This window comes from Fringilla coelebs (genome assembly GCF_963513975.1).
Source record: "Fringilla coelebs genome assembly, chromosome: 5".
Classification (NCBI taxonomy): domain Eukaryota; kingdom Metazoa; phylum Chordata; class Aves; order Passeriformes; family Fringillidae; genus Fringilla; species Fringilla coelebs.
The window spans coordinates 50632418-50649993 of NC_140033.1; the positions used below are offsets into that span (position 1 = coordinate 50632418).

Genomic DNA, 17576 nt, shown 5'->3' on the forward strand with positions numbered 1-17576 from the left:
AAGGGTGGCAGCCCAGGTCTTCCTTGAGAGTCTCTAGGGAGGGACTCTGGGTCTGAACAGCCCTTGTGGCACCACAAGCACTCATCAGGGAGACAGACATCCACTTCTAGGAGCTCTCTTAAAGCTTGACTCTGCTGCTGACACTGTCTAGTTCAACCCAAACACAATGAGGAGCCAGGGCTCCGGTCCCAAGCAGGAGCATCTCGTGACTGTCCCATGCTCCTCCTCATGAGATCATAGCAGTGTGTTCCCAGCCAGGCAGGCTAAGAGTAAAACTGTTGAAAGTAGCATGCTCTCCCTCCCACCCTTTCCCTCCACTCTTCTCTAGGGCTGTGACCATCACTATCAAGGAGTGAAAGTGAACACCTCCTCCATCACCTCCCACCTCTGGCCTCTGACTTGCCTCAAGTGAAGGTGCCTGTGAATGCCTCAGCCTCCTACCACTTTTGTCCACATTCTTCTATAGTCTACAGGGCTATAGAAGGGCTATCCCTACTTTTGAACATTTTGTGTGTTCATGTGTATATTTGATGTCTGCTGCCTTTATCAGGCATGTCTACCAGGAAACTCTGTAGGGCAGAATTTGGAAGGAAAGAAATGCAGGAATGTCATCTGCTCTATAGGTAGGCTTAGCACTTGCTGCCCAGCATTGTTACTCCATTGTGGTATCCAATTCCAGATCTTAAACTCTATTTCTTAAATGCCTCTCCACTTAAACACAGTGATGGAGATTAACCTGAGGGCAGTGTTTAGCCAGTAGCAGCCATATCTCTAGGAATCATGGAGCAGGAGGGAAAAAAATCTCTCACACATCAGCCCAAGTTTGCTGTTATGATGCAAAGTAAAACCTCTTACAGGCTTGTAATGTGAACAAATTCAATAAAGACCTCACTTATACACTGAGCAGTGGTTTCCCACAAGGCCATTTTCACAGACATTTTTCGGAGTAGAACCACAGTTTAAGGGGAAAATAACTTCAGATGTAGAACAACAGCGTAGTTTTGAGAAGCGCACGCATACGATTGGCAGGAAATTCAATGCAAAGGTTATAGTTGAAACAACATTATTTGGAAAGTACCAGAAATAACTTGCAGAGCTTCTAGACTGTGTATCCTGTCAGGAAGCGAACTTTAGTGGCCATCAGGGCATCTCTGCCCTCATGCCTTCGCCTCCTGCTGGTTCTGCGCCCTTTCCACTGCTCCACTCCAGAGGGCCGTGGGGACAGGACACCGAGATGGATCTGCTGAGCCCTGCACTGAGCTCACCCCAGTGAGCTGGGCAGTTTGCAAGGCATCCCAGTTAGCCTGGCACTCTGGTCCCACTGAGAGCCAGCAAAGGGAAGGGGAGTCCCCAGCCTAACAAAGGTGATGAGCTGATGAATCGCAGGGTAATTTGACACCACACAATGCTTTTGCCCTTCACGCTCCTTCTGTGTCTGCTCCCCTGTTTGCCTTTGCCATTTTGCAGAGACTCTCGGTGGACACACAACTGAAAATGAGCAGTTTCAGCAGCACTCCTCTTCTCTAATGAAAGCAGTGTGAGGGCAAAAAGTCTTGTGCGTGAGTATATGCCCCAGTCTTGAGTATTTTTAAAACTTATGCTGCGCCTGAAACGACTCTGGACCAAACAACACCTTTAACCAAACCTCCATCATCACACTTTTACCTACCACTTTAACACTGAACAACAACACCGAGTGCAGAGTTTACCTACCTCAGCACCATTATGGGGACAGGAAGGTAAAGCCAAGAACACCTCTATGTGTTGCTGACATGTGGTGGTGTTTGGCTTCTCACCTTACGAATGGTGCAATTCCTAACAATATCAGTGTGAAGGAGATAAAACGTGCCACGTTCTCACTAGCACAGCATCTTGGGCAATCAAGTTCAAAAACTGTGCTGACAGCAGGTATAATTTACATGTGCCAGGTGGGGCCTGGACATAGTACCATTATCATGTCTCTGGAGGAAACCCTCTCATTTATGCCACACGGTCATTACTTCAATCCATTTTAAACTGTGTTTCCAAGGAAAATGTGCTGAGGAAGTTCGTGTCTCCACACAGGCTGAGGTTTGGTTGTATGCAGCTGATCCATGGGATCATTCCCCCTCCCTTCACAGTTTTGGAAAAGTCAATCAATTCCAGTTGTCCTTGACAAATGGGTATATCCCTTATTGAGCAAGGGTATCCTGATAGAGGAGTGCTGGTTCTCCATTGGGACCCTCCATGGGAAAGTCTTCAACGCGACATCAGTCCTTACTAGATGGCAGAAAATCTGCACAAGAATCTATCATAGAGAAACAGATCTAGAAAAAAACAGCCTCCAGAGAGGCAGCTGATCACACAGCAAATCCTTGTTTCCAACTGCATCAGCCACCCGTCCCCTACAGGGGCTGACTGCATCTTAAGTTTCCTTCTTCCACTATTTCAGGTGCCATAGTGCACATCAACCTCATATGACTTTTATGCATATATTTTTAAAAAACCAAAAAAGGAAAAAAGCGAATCAGTGGAGTTTTTTTCCTTGATACGCTGAATAATTAAAAACCTGTGCTATGTGCATTTGCTTTCCCAAAGTGATCTCTGGTCTCAAGGAAGGTGTAGGTTTCTCTGGCCTGAAGGACAAACAGGAAAAATTATAGTTAATATAAATGTTCCATTTCAGCTGCAATGGCAGCGATTCCAATACCTTCCTCACAGGGAATTTCATTGCTTCAGCTGAGGATTTCTGTGCCAGAGCAAGCTGCATTCCTGGGAGAAAAGGTCTGTGGCCTGCTGATCCATGCCATTACATCTCCATCCCAATGGGAGCCTCCAAGGTGCAGCATACACAGCCAGCAGTTACCAGAGCAGGAGAGCACACAGCAGCCCACCCTCTCCCCTGCTCCTCTTCAGCAGAGGCTGGCTGGTTTTGATTCCCTAGATGTCCTCCCCAAGCCTGGCCCAACAAGAGTTTTCAGATGCATTCCAATGACAGCTCTCAAGACTCCTGGTCCTTGTTGTGTGTGGTGAAGAAAGAGGTGCTGCACCCCACTACTGCTGGCTAAGTGAGTGCTTGGTTCTGTATCAACTGCAATGCTTTCCCAGAAATGGCCATGAGGGTTAACTATTGCAGCCTTCTGCAAAATGGCTCTGCTTCAAACTACTGTGTTTTTCTCTGACACTATTTCTTTTTGAGGTCTAGTATCTTCTGAGATCCAGTCTCTGGGCTGGGCCCCTCTGACTAAGAACTCATCTTCCTCCTACACCCTTTTTCCACTACCTGAATCCAAGATCACTTTGTTGCTATACTAGGTGCCATCCTCCAGGTTTATAGAGTCCTCAAACAAGAACGGCCTGGAGACTTGAGATTAGCCTCTGGCAACTTTTGGTCAGCAAAACCTTCTTGCCAAACCTGAGTTTTGGCCTTGAGCTGCTCTAAGAGGGAGAGATGGGGAGCACCAAGTGTGGTGACCCCTGTACCCGTGAGAGGAGGCTCTCATCATGCGGCCTCACGCGAACGGCCATCGCTGTGCAGCCCAGAGCAGACAGGAAGCGTGATGTGCTGCACTTCAGAGAATTCTATTTCTGTATGGAAAAGAGAAAGGGGTGTGAGGACACATTTGCGGGTCCGTGTCTCTCTGTGAACCGGGCAACCATCAGGCTGTGGATTTGCATTTGTTCATCTGCCTTGGCTTGGGACATGAAGGCAAGGAAAAGGGCTATCTGTCTGCAAAGGGGAGGGCATAGGAAGCTCTGGAAGAAGGTGAAAATATTTTTTATATCTTTTTCTGGGCTGTTGAATGGACAGGCCATGCCAAACAGGCACTGCACCTACTGCAGAGCAGTATTGCCTGGCTGGACTAGCTGCAAGGCTCAGGTCAGAGAGGGGTGGTTCTTCCTTCTGTGGAGTGAATGGGGTGTTTGGCCTGGTAGGGAGGCAGTGGGATGGTGTTCTTGTGGTGTCACACCATCTGCAAGTGCGAGGGTGTGCCTCAAATGTGTTCACACTCAGCATTGACCTGGTTCTACTCCCACTGTGACCCAGCATGGATCCTCTAAAACTGGGGCACCCATGTCTGGTTTCATTCAGGTGTTGCTCAGGTCAGCAACTCCAGCTATTTTTCACAAAGTAGTCCATGGTATTTCTACTGTAGACAGACTCCTACCCCCAGTTTCAAAGTGATCTGTAAACTTGTGTAGACCCTGAGAGCAATATGAGTGATCCATTTAGATGTCCAAGGGAGGAAGCTATGGGTGTTGTCAGTATCCCAAGAGGTCCTTTTTGCTCTCTTTTGCCTCTCAGCAATGGTTTGAAGCTGGTCCTGGAGTGTCTGAGCATTGCTGAGACCGACCCCTCTAACCTGCGTCTGTACTTACTGCTTTATCAGCAGGAAGTAAATGTGGTTTGGTTTTGGTTTTTTTATTCTTGGCCTTACTAGCCTTTTCGATACTCTGGGGCCTTGTCTCAGTCTGACAAGACAGGCAAGCAGCAGCTTCCTGTGCACAGGTAGAGGGAGACGACAGAGACCATGCGCGTATGAGAGAAGCAGCTTTGGAGCAGAACTGCCGGGCTGTAAGCACCTCTTCTCTCGTGGACATGCACTGAGCCAGGATACCTGCCTTCATCGCTCTCCCTTTTCCCCTCACCCTGCTTGACATTCAGCACCTGCTGCCGTCCAACCTCACGACCCCAGGGACTCCCTTCGTCCGGACTGCTCAGTGCCTGGAGCTGGAAGGTAAAGGGGGTAATGCCAGCTCTCTCCCACATGGGGGTGGCTGATCTGAAAGCAACTTAGAAGGAGTTTCAATCTGACAAACTGTGCCTCGCCGTTGGGAAGGGCTGAGAGCATATTTATCTCTCTGTCTCTCCACAATCCTCTCAAATCATACCTCGCATCTCACAACCATGCCGCCCGCTTTCTCTCTTTCTCTCCCCGTCTGCTAATGTGTTGTCATCATGTTTTTCTTCCTCTGAACCTAATCTTTTATCACAAGGGGAATTGGTGTTAAGCTCATGCTGGCCCTTTATAAGCCCTCTCTTCACACCCCTCTGGCAGTCCTGGCAAGGTCCAGTGGGGCTTCCATCCTGTTTTCCTCAGGTCTGCCTGAGCTCCGGGGTTGGTGAGAGGTGAGGGCGGCTCCTTCTCCTGTGGGCAAAGGCTGATCTCAAGGTCTGGGTGTCCGAGTGGATGGGGAGAGAGAGAGGTTTGGATGAGAAGACTGTAAGGCCAGTCTGTCTAATATGGAACACAACTGTACAGGCTTTGCAAGACAAGGAGGCTCCCTGAGTGCCTGCGCTGGATGAGGGCTGCTGCTGAGTTTCCTAATTACAAAGCCCAGATTTTCTGATACACCTAAAATCATTAACTTCCAAGGCAGAGCAAGAGTCTGCTTGGAGGGGATGATGCGTGGTTTGTGCACTACTATGTAATATTTCTTGATATGGTAAAGCCTTGACTTTCTAGAATGTGGTAAACACTTCTCCCTGATTCCCCCACCTGTCCCAAACCTGCTATTCAAAACCTGTCTCCTATTCCATGAGCTCTGCAACTCACTTCTGCCAGTTGCATTCAGGGACCCTCTTACTCAGCAAGCACCTAGTTATTTCAGCCCTAGGGTTTACCAAAAAAAGAAGCTCTTCAAAGCGCAAGCTGCGCTCAGCCGAGGCAGCACTCTCTACCTGAGTCAGCAGGCAGCCTGAGACAGCGCGCACGGACTGCTCACGCCTTTTCAGAAGACATGATTCCTGCAAACAGCCTCTGTGCTGCCCTGTGAACAGCCTCACTGCTGAGCAGAGCACCCAAGGCAGGAGAGCAGCGAGGTGCTGAGGGAAAGGTGCAGACTCCGGAGTGGAAGGGATATGAGTTTCTGGACCTAGAAGACCGGCACTGCATCCTAGGACAGCAGATGCCTCCTGTGGGATGACATCTCGACATCTTCCTAAGTTCCTCTGCTGAGCTGTGTTGTGGGGGTGTCTTCTCTCTTTCAGTGTGTCACCAGTACTGATGAAGCCCTCATTGCTGCTTCTGTCTCACCTCTGCCTGTTCAGCCTCATGCCTCCCTCATGGGCATCAGACTCAGCACAAGGTAAGAAGCGATTCCTTTCACCTGTGCCAGCTGGGTGAGCAGGGAGGGCAGTCAGCCAGGGCAGTGTGTGCGCCACGTGTGCTGCTGTGCAGTGTTTGTGTTGTAATGTGCAGACGGAGGAGGCTGCAATATTCTCTGATATAAAAATAGTCTCTGATGAGCACTTCAGCCTACAAAGATATAGAGAAATGAGTGGCACTGCCTTTCTTACTTGGACATGTCCAGCAGAGGATTCAGTCAGTAGTTTGGGATGGGGCAGCGTTGTCCGGGGTGATGATTAATGCCAAGCATCGTTGCTAATTGAGCCACGTTGCTGTCTGTCCCCTCTCTGCTGGCAGGTGCCTCCAGCCTCACTTGTTGGTATGACTCACGGGCAGCTCTCTTCTGCGACTGGAACCCGGGCAGGGACCTGGCTGAAGCACCATGCCAGCTGGAGATTTTATCAAAGAAAGGCTTTTGTGACAGGTGGGTGACTGGAGAGACTGAGGAAAAACAATGCCACTTTACAAAAATGTAGGCTTCCGCTTCCCAGGCCAGGTGTAGTGCAGAGAGCTGAGGTGTTTTGTCTTGAACTCTGTCTCTATGTGGGCTGAGATGCTGGCAGCCACTGCTCACTGTTGGCCATCTGACAGTCCCAAACTGTCTAGCACAACCCATCTTCCAGCTCCACGGCTCTATCTGAACTTCACTTTTCAAAAAATCCCTCTTCCTTGGCAGACACCCTTGGGACTGAAAGGCATTTTCAATGGAAAATGAGGATGTATGGAGATGGGGCTGGAGAAGGGTGGAGCTGAATTTATACAGAGGCCATTTGGCGATTGCTAGGATGAGCTGAGATGGTGCACCTTGAGTAATAATGAATGAAGAAAAATACTGTCCCCCCCCACCCTTCTCTCCCCTGGCTCTTTCATCTCTTCCAGTTCATGCTGTTTTCCTCTCCCATGTGCCTCCCAGCAGAGGGGAGGTGTCTGGCCAGTACTGCAGTGGGGGCTGGCTGAGTCTCTGTCCTCTCCAAGTAGGACATCTGTGGCCAAGAGGCTTACCAGGACTGCCCTGGGTGCCTGCCATAAGGCCAGGCTCAGTGTGACTCTGTCATTGGGTGGATTACTTGTCACTGTCATAGAGACACCTCCAGTTGGGTTAGATTGACAGATATCTCTTGGGGCTGGTGCATGGCCCTAGAGAGCTAAAACACTGATGTTGCTCCTTGGGTGTGAATCAGAGACTGTGGCTGGAATTGGGGCTGGATGTGGAACTGAGCCATTCTTTGGCTGGGGCTCTAGGAAGAAAACCCTCCCCACTGTCAGCGAGTCCCAGGCCTGATCTGACCTTAGAGCTGAAGAGGCACCTCAGTCAGACGCTGCCCCAGCTGCAGCCCCACAGACGTTCTCCACCCTGCCACACCCCATGCCAGAGCTCAGCTGGGGCTCTCCTGTCAGGGCAGAAGAGAGGTTATGGTGTAGTGCTGCCACTTGTGATCTACTGTCCTGGCTGACTGAGATGTGACCTGGCTCAGAAGGTACATGTCACTGAGTATCTGAGATCCTACAGGACCGTCAGTGTCTGGAGGGAGAGCTGTAAATCCTGCAGGGGCTGAAAGGGGCACCTGTCTTCCAGGGCCGTGTTGCTGTAGGTGAGTTTGGGCTCATGTGCCCTTTGATATCAACAGGAGGCAGAGAAGATAGGGAGAGGGTTTTGTGAAATCTTTGAAACTGGAAATCTGCTGTTATCTCTGCCCTGAAATAACTGGGGTGCATTGACTTCCATGTGCCGGCACATAAAATTTGTCTGAGTGATCCAATGGGGAGAGAAAGTAGGATTAAATCTTTCCTGTAACCTGTTCAGCAAATACAGTAGGATGTAAAGTGCTTTGAAAGCCCCTTAGTGTTACATAATATTTGACTAACTACAAAGCTATAACTTTCCAGCTCACTGGAGTTCTATCCCTCACCTGAAAAACGCAAGCACTGCAAATTGTCCAAGGCAGAGCATGTGACAGGACTGAGGAGATGCATCAAAACCTTCAACCAAAATGTTAATGTGAGTTACTCATCTGGGATGTCCTGGCTAATGACAAAGGGGAAAGGATTTATATGTGCATTTTGGGTGTATAAACAGTGCAACATCCAGGGGTAGTATAAAAAGCCCAAACCTGATCCCTGAGTCTGGATCTGGGATGGGGCTTGGTGCTGTGTGTTGTTGATATACGTGCCTCCCGTGGGTTCCCCTGCAGGAGGGATTGGCTTCATTGTGAGCTGTGCTGACACATGCAAAAGAGCTGCAGGACAGACAGACCACATGCAGTCTGTGACATGAGTCCCACGTCTCTCTCTAATTTTCCTAGAAATTATCAACACCACTTTCCAGATCATTAGCTGCTGTGAAGTGTGGTTAGATGTGTCTAATGCAAGATGCCACAGCAGCACATCATTGGAGCTAATGGTGACGCAAATCTTCTAACTATTATTCTTTTTTTAAATCAGTCTTATTTTGGATCCATAATGTACTTCCTCAAGTCACATCCAGTGTCACTGCAGTTTCCATGTTTTCAGAAAACACCCACCCAAATTTGAGCTAATATTTTTATTGGTAAAGTCACAACCAGTTCTAATGACAGACAAGCTTTCATACATTTGCATATCATGTGCAAAGACAAATTGCAGGGCTGGTATATAGCTCCAAAATCTTTTCTTTCTAATCAAGCTAGTTTCTCTGTTGCTTATTCAGTACTGTATGATGTATGTGACTCTTCAGTATCACTGCATTTAAGTGTCAAGTTTAATACTAATGCGGTTTCAGTCTTACCAAGGAACATAAAATATTCTGATAAAAATAAGATTTCTCAATAAATGTCACCCATAGAGAGTAAGTTTTTCTCCTGCTTAGTCAGCACATACACACAAGAATTCCAAGAAATTAGCATATCACAATATTTTGTGCCTTTCTTGCCAATAAGCAGACAAAAAAAATCCAACCACATGAAATATAAATTTTTGGTACCTCACTCACCACAGAGATTTATGCCCCAACAAATACCTTCCATATTTCTTGCCAAGTATGCCTTATCATCTTATGCATAGGCAATGCTTAGAAATTTGAGTGATTATTCATGAGGTTTCATTGTCACTAATGCTTAATTCTCTTTGCAGACTCAGTGCTTCACTATTTCAGACCGTCTTAACTTGTCTGTCCATTGCCACACTGGAGAGAATAAAACCAAAACACCTGAGCAAATAAAAAACTTCAATCCATTTGCAAACAGTGAGTACTCATCTGCCTTCTGGTCTCTGAAGCTTCCCCATGAGAGGATAGCTAATTTTCCTTCCTCATCCACTCCGATGCAGCACCCACAGCTGACTTTTGGCCTTTGCCTGTTGCTTGTCCCCTGCTAAAATGAGCACAATGTTGGCTCCTGCCACTTGCTCCTCTGTCACGCAGTGCCATGCCAGCCACATCCTGCCCTGTCCCATATCTGGCTTCAAACAGGTAATGATAGTTCAGCTGCCCTCGTGAAAAATGTGCGCTGCAGGAAGGATGGAAAGTCTTGCTGCTCTTCTTCTGCCCCCCTCTAGCTATGTGCTTCCACCCTTCTTAAAGACTTCTTTGGCATGTTTCAGTCTTTGCTGAAAGGATTCAGCTCACTAATCCAGAAGAAAAACATCTGCTTGGGACATTGTGACATTGTTTTTCTGGCTGTGTGAGTTACCTGTCTCAAGGAGATGTCCTGCTATGAGGGGCTTGGTGTGCAGTCCTGTTGTGGACAGACACATCAGGGACATCAGCCCTGCTTCTTCTCTCTTTCCAGTAAAGCTGAGGCCTCCAGGAGACCTTCAGCTGGTTAACATAACTGAAAACACCTCCAACCTAACATGGAGCCTGAATATTTCCTCCCACTATTTGGATGGGATGCGGGAGTACCAAGTGCGGTACCGACACGTGAGTCAGTCCTGGGAGGTGAGTACAGAGGGGGAAGCTGGGACATGTTACCATGTGAGTCCTGGACGAATCCTGGTCTTGTTTATGTACCCCAAGCCTTGCTCCTGGGGCTCCTCTCAGGATGTAAGTGGTTTTGGTGAAGCTGGAGGGAGGATGACAGCCCCTGCCCTTTTATCTGTGTCACCTACTGCCAGTGTTTGGTGATGACAAGGAGGCAGATGGGGATCCTGTTTTACTTAGCATTGTCACCAAAAAAATCAGACAGTTCCAGGACAGACCTGAAAGGTATGGGAAAAGCAAAGCAAAGAAGCATTTTCCTGCAGGGGGAACAAGCCATGCACAAGGTGCAAGGACTTGAGACAAGTCTTCTCTGAGGGTTTTGGAGAAGATGGGTATGTGAGGCTGTAAACCAGGGTGTTTAGAATGTTCTAAATTTGCCCTACTCCCAGGAGGCTGCAAACTTGCCCATTGAACAGGACCAGATGTGGACAAATTTTGAGAGACTCTCACCCAACTCTAAATATGAGGCAGCTGTCCGTGCAAGGCCAAGTGTCAGGAGCTCCTACGAAGGCGCGTGGAGTGACTGGAGCAAGCCGGTCCTGTGGAGGACACACGCTGACCATAAGGGTAAGTTGGGTAGTCTGACCTGGAAGGGAAAATGGGGACTCAGGGCAAACAAGGTAGAATGACCAAAACAGGGAAACAGGGTGAGAAGCTGAAGGAAGATGTGCAGGGAGAGCTGTGTTGGCCAAAGAGTAACAGAAAGGTTGATAACTGTCCCTCCTGATCAGTTAGGTGAGATCATCTCAGCACCACAGCTTAAGGACAAAGACCCCCTGACCCCAGCAAAGCCCCTCTGACTTCCAGAAGCCAGGCAAAATGCACAAGGTGTAAATCAGGCACTGCTTCCCCAGAGCAGTAAGGCCAGATGTCTGACCAGCAGAAGCAGTGGCCAAGACTGGCGTTTTCCCAGATGCTAATGTTACCTGGGAACGTTCTCCCAGCTTCCTAAAATGGCCCAGTTTAGTGGAGGTATTGATCAGTGAAATGCAGTGAAACAGCTCTCAGCTCCTGAGCTGAGGAACACCCGAGCTTGGGAAGCAAAGTCTCATGGAAACTGGGAGAGCTTTACTGACTTACATGCACGATAAGGCTCTTTCTAAAAAGGTCTGCTGAGATTTGCATCAGTCACTGTATGAACTTCCAGCCTTGGAAGATAGCGCCCTTCGGTGAGTCGGTGGCTGTGGCCTCTGTCATTTTTTTCCCAAAAAATAAGCAGGTAGAGGTTATTCCTTCTCACGTTGCCCCCATCCTGCCTCAGCTCAAGCCCTCCCTGTTGTTCCTGGTGTTGGTATAAACAGAGGAGCTATGTTTAGAAAGGGCACTGTGTTGCTGTGGCGATCAAATTTTGACAGTGTGTGATGTCAGTGAATAGGATACAGCCGCAACCAGTTGTCATAGCAACCAAGACCCAAAGATAACCAGGGTACCAGAGGCAGAGGAGACAAAGTGATCTGAGTAGCATCTCAAGGACAGGGAAAGAAAGAATGTGCTAAAAATGTCCCCTCTGTCTTTTCTTTTTCTCTGTTCTCTCCTAACTGCTCCAGAGATTCTCTGCATGACCAGGCCCAGGGACACGAGGGGTGGGAGGAGATGAGGGGCAGGCAGAGGAAACAGGCACAGAATAGCAAGACCAAGCAAAGGTGCACTGGGGAGATACGTGTGAAAGAGACAGATTAAGGGATGTTTGAGATGATGCCAAACACTGAGGAGTGCTGGCAGCCCTGGCCATGTGGGAGCCCAGTCTCTTTGTCCTAACCCTACAATCCAAGTACTAAAATATGGTGTGAAGTTGTAACCTTCCTAGCCTCCTAACGCTTCCCCACACCTCTCCAAAGAAAGAAGCTGGTCCCTTGATCCCTAACCTTCTCTGTCCTTATCCTTTTGCCTTCCCAGAGACCTGTGAGCCCCATGACTCCCTCTCCCCCACTGACCATTAATGCTGTTTCAGGCCTTTAGCTGGTTTTAGGAGTCCCTGCTTTCCTTGGCAATGAAACAGGTTGGTGGACACCTCAGCTAGCAGAATGTGCCACCTCATCTGTGGCCACCCCTAGCTGTGGTGCTGTTATGACCAGAGAGTTCAGGCTTTGTTTGTTCAGCACAAATTATCTGTTAAGCAATGCTTAGGCTCTGAAACCCGTATCAGCTCAAAGGCATCCTACACAGCACAGCAGAACTCACATATACTGACCTGTATATTAAAATTCTAGATAATATTATAATATTATATAAAATTATAACAAAGGCCCACTTTGATCACCTTGAACAGCCATGAAAGGGCTGCAGCTTCTACCTACAGAATCCTGGTCAGATTTTAGCAGCCGTTTCCTCATTCTTTCTCATCTTGCAGGAACATCCCAGCCAGTCCTGCCAGTCCTGATAGTGAGCACTTTCATCTTCGTGATCATTGGGACTGCCTTCCTCATTAACTTACGGACCCTGAAATGGTAATTGAGAATTAAGTTTACGTCTCTGTTCCGTTCCTGGATCTTGTGGGTATTCTCAAAACTCAGATTATTCTTCACCTGGTGTTACTCAGGATAGAGATGGCTTTAAGGGAATCAATTTATGGTTTATAGCCCAGCCTCCTGAGACTGATATTTGCCTGTGGAAAAATAACACCACCCAAGATGATGTGGTTTCACCAGCACTGTCGTATTGTGCCATTCTCATGGCTGCCCTAACTACATTTAAAACAGCTGCCTCAGCACATCTGTTGCCCAGGGGTTAGAGTGGTGTTTCCTGGCAGGGATGCATCAAAATTGCCTCTTCAAAAGCAGGTCACTGGGCTCGAACTCTCCCTGTAGCAAGGACCAGGCAAGCCTGGTTACCACTTCCTTCTCATTTAAACATTCCAGCAAGAGCTCAGGCAGGATGAGATGACATTGGGCCTGCAGGCAAAACTCCTGAGTGAGGAGCACAGTTCTTGTTCTCCCTGGTCTCGGCAGTCCTCACACACTGATAAAACCTACATGATGCTTCAAGACCTCTTTGCCAGTGTTTCTACCCAGACACTGCTTTTATTTAGGACTGAAAGTGTCTCACAAGGTTACTCAACACAATAATAGGAGCAGTGACGTCTCAGCTTGGCACAGGGTCAGAAACAGTCACAGGTTTTTCTCATGTCAGGTCATGGGTAAAGAAGCAGGGTGCTGATATTCATGGCAGGGACCAGGGACAAATATTCTCAGGGATGAGGTTGCAGAGGCTGATGGTTTGTTTCTCTGTAAGGAAGGACAGAGAACCATGCTGAAGGAAGGTGGATACTGAGAAAGTCACTGGTCACTATTTTACCCTGAGTCACTACACAAAGCTGAGGAAGTGCTAGATGTACAGCACAGAGGGAGTTAAAAAGTCCTCCTTTCTCCACAAAGTATAATTAACCTAGGGGAATTGAGTGCAGAATAATGCTGAGGTAAGATGCAAGGAAGGATTAGACATGCATGAATAAAAATAGCATCTGCAATGATGTAAGGTAGTTTATATGCAAGAGCTAGCAAGCTCTGATACTTCAGAGAGTACACTGATTGCCTCCAGAGGTCAGGAGGGTTTTTCCTTACAACATCCTACAGCAAAGCTTCAGCAAAGGGATGACAAGATGATCCAGCCACTCTGAGAAGCTGAGGAGCAGATTAGATCATTCCATGTTGCTTCAGGATGACAACACACTGGTTCCAGGGAAGGAGAGGCCTCTGGACAATGCAAGACACACTCAGATGGCTTGCACAGCCAGTGTGCCCCAGCTATGCCATGCAGCATCCTGCTAGGAGGAAAGAGAGCTGTGGCAAAGCTTTCCCAGTGATGGCCCTGCTCAGGCCACATGGTCCTGAGTCGTTGTGGTGATAGCAAAACAGAGAACAAACAGCTCACAGCAGAGGGAACTTGGAAACAAGGGAGGCCTGCTCAGTTTGTCATCAGGACAGGGGACAGGTGGAGAGGTTAAGGTGACCAGCCAAGGCAGGGAAGAAACCAGTAAAACCAGGGGTTGTCCTTCCCCAGGGAAAAGGCTGGGGGAAATGTATTTTCCAGTGCCAGGTTTATCTGTCTCACCTCTATACATCTCGTGGCTCAGTAGTGCCTCTCAGACCACTCAAGCCCTCAGGCTTGACTTTACTTTACCTCTTCCCCCATGCCAGGGCAGTACCTGTGAATTGCAGGGCACCCCTTCACCCCCACCACAGTGACAGTGATCAGGCCCTGCTTCATTTGTCCTTCTCATTGTCTCTCCTCAAGGTTTAAGAAGATCCTGAAGATTCACATCCCAGACCCTGAGAAGTTTTTTCCCCCACTTGTTTCGGTTCACGGAGGTGACATTCAGGTATGGGGCTGGAGATGGAACCATGGGGGGAGGAATGAGGAAAGGAGCACCCAGCTGCACATGGCCAGGACAGACAGACCTACCCATGCACACATGATATATGCACCTGTAGCACCAGCTGCTGGGTTCTCTGCTCAAGTTCTATTTTCTGACCTTCTAAAATCTGACACTCAGCTGAGGCATCTCTAATTACAGAACAGAGAAATAGCAAACCACACAAAGCTCAGCATCCTGCTCCCATAATCAGCAGCCTGAGAGACAGCAAGGGACCTGCAGGAGGGAGCTTGGCCTCTCAAGATCCCCCTCTCTCCCAGTTCAGTTCCTCCCTACTTGCCCTAGGCTGCCCAGCTCTTCCCCAGATTTCCTGCTGCGAGCTTCTCCTCTGCTCCTGTTGTGAATTGCCATCACACTGGATAGCACTTGGCTATTCCTTGCATTCTGGTCTGTTTCCCTTCTTTTCCCACTCCACTGTTCCCCTCCCCTAGGCTCTCTGTGAGTATGGGCAGCTGCAAGGAGACAATTACCATTCTGTGCAGCATTAAAGGGAGCGTCAGATGCAAGACGTGGGAGGTGATCCCGAGGGGCATCTTGCTTTAAGAAGGATGGAAACAAACTGCAGAGGGATGAGAAACAGCAAAGCTTTGGAAAAGCCAAGGTCTAAAAAGACTTAGAAAGCTTAAACTACAGGGAAAGAGTACAGAGTAGGGGGACAGGGTTGTGCAGCAGGCACTCAGGACACGATCACTGCAGAAAGAACTTGAAAAATTTGAAACCAGTTTATTTTTAAGGATAATGATGCACTGAAGGATGTTGCTCATAATGACTATGAAAATTAGGCACAAGGGGCCTGGAAGAGCACTTTAGACAAGAAATCTGTGTATGGCCATGTGAATATATCAGGAGCTGTTCAGCACCTAGGAATAGATTACATGAGATGCACCTCAATACTGTTTTTCATGCTTCACTTCATCTTATGGTCTTGTTAGGGTTCTTCCTACCTTTTTTATTCCCTTTGTTTCATTTTATTTCTCCATCTTAAATTCCCTGCTTCAGAAATCTCAAAACATAGGCTGACAAGATCCACTCAGTGTTAATGTGGCAGAATGACACACTCTCTCTGAAAATCCTGCAGATGACACATCATGAATGGGAATTTCCCTCCCCACCATCTCTGGTAACCCTTGCTTGGACAGAAAAGAGGCCACTTGATTGCTGTGGCCAGTCAGCAGATGAAACCTTTGGTTCCTCTCTGAGTGCTATACTTTGGTAGTCACAGTCTCTCTCTCTCTCTCTTGTGTTTCTTCCCCACCAGAAATGGCTCTCCTCCCCATTCTCCACATCTTCCTACTGTGTGAACAGCGCAATCCCAGAGATCTCCGTGCTCGAGGTGATGCAGAAGAATGACCAGGAATCCCGGTTTCTACTTTCCAAGGGAGCCCTGTCTCCTGATCCTCCCATAGAAACCAGTGCGCACTCTGGGTCCAGCTGCTTCACCAACCAAGGCTACTTCTTCTTCCACCTTTCCAACTCCTTTGAGATCGAGCCCTGTCAGGTCTACTTCACCTACGAGCCTTTCAGCCAGGAGGGCAGCGGCAGCAAGGATGGCGACTGCTACCAGGCTCTCCCCTCTCCAGACCTCTGCACACTGGCAGAGGACATGAATGTGCTGCCCAACAACTTCTTCCCCTGTATCGAGGCGACCCAGGGCTGCCAAAAGAGCTCCTTCACGGAAGAGACAGCAGGTGGAGCCCAGCCGGCCGTGGCTGTTCCTGGGGCTCTCCAGGCGAGGGAAGGCACTTCACCAGCACCGCTTCTGGAACAGGATGAGCAGGGGATGGACACAGCAGCTTCTCAACCAGCTGAGGCCGTGTGCCAGCTGCACGCTGACTTTCCTGAGCCACTGGACACTGTCAGTGTCACGGAGGGCAGCGGGAAGGGGGGGCCTCCAGCTGACCCCTGCACGCCAGCAGCAAATGCTGCCCCTTCCTTCTCCCAGCCTCCACCTCTAACACAAAGACAGGATGAGGAGCCATGCAAAACAGCCTTCTCCAGCCAGGTCCCCAACACTGGTGCCTACCTTTCTCTGAGGGACCTCCAAAGCCAGTACAGCCATTGCTCTGTCTAGGATCCGCCTGGAGGAGACCCACAGGTGGGAAAGGCCACCCCTGCAGGGAAGGCTAGATGGACAGTTTCTCTCCTCAGGACATGAATGTAACTTCAGCATCAATCCCACTGGGACTGCTCACTAATGAGGCTGGAGAACACGGCCCAACCAGGACTTACCTTCACAAGCAAATCTGTTTTACTGTAAATACTGGCTCCGATGGCATAGAAACTCCTCACACTTCTCAAGTGACATTCCAGACTTCACCAGTTCATTTTTCCCTCCCCAGCTCCCAGTAGGAGACTGTGCCAGCACTTCCATGCTCTGCATTTTGATGTAAAATAGCCCTCAGCTTTGAGGCTGAGCAGGCAAATAATCAGTTTGCCTTATAGTGGCCTAAAAACCTCTAATGGGACAGAGAAATGCCTGAAGATGTGGATGTTAGATTTTATGTGGATGTTAGATTTTATACAGGGGCCAATAACACTGCCAGTCAGTGCTGGGGTTGATGATGGAATGGATGAAGACATCTCCTCCTGACTGACCAAGGGTGTGATTATTTTTCTATGATGTCCTCACTTTAAGTTTTAATCAGAGATTACATTCTAAGCTACTTGGTCCAGCTTTACACTTCAGAGTCTAGACCTTGGAGTCTCTAAGTTTGGCTCAGAGCCACAAATGCATCAGCTGTCTAAGCAGTGCAGTGTAAAAAAGAAATCCCCCTTACCGAGTTAAAAATACGGGGGAAATCCCCTCCCTCTCTTTCTTTCCTCCAGCTCTGATGGTGGCAGTAAAAAGAACTCACACAGTTTCCCATTCTTGCTACAATATTTTTCATGAAATCGAAAGCCTTTCTGCCCTGCTGGCAAACTAGTTATTTGACTATGATAAGCTGATTGCAGAATAGTTCATCCCACATCCTGTATAAGTGGAAAACATCACAGCAGTGCTGCCCATTCCTTCCACTGCTGAAGGGAAACCATTGCCTAATTAGCAGCAAAGATGTGGTGAATAAGCCCAGAAAACTAACCCACGAATCAGCACCTTTACTGAAAAGAAAACCTCAATCCATTTGCAAAGGATGAGGAT

The 17576-nt window shown here is 48.4% G+C and overlaps 1 protein-coding gene across 1 annotated transcript; it reads left to right on the top strand.

Annotated features, from left to right (window-relative positions):
* Positions 1-5972: 5972 nt before the first annotated feature.
* IL2RB (interleukin 2 receptor subunit beta) lies at positions 5973-16508 on the top strand (the record flags this gene model as incomplete). The annotated part of the gene is made up of 9 exons (XM_084206337.1): positions 5973-6069; positions 6408-6534; positions 7998-8109; positions 9219-9330; positions 9875-10023; positions 10455-10632; positions 12416-12512; positions 14299-14383; positions 15696-16508. Exons 1-9 carry the CDS (start codon positions 5988-5990, stop codon positions 16506-16508), a joined length of 1755 nt encoding a protein of 584 aa, XP_084062463.1. The 5' UTR covers positions 5973-5987.
* Between the last annotated feature and the right edge of the window lie 1068 nt (positions 16509-17576).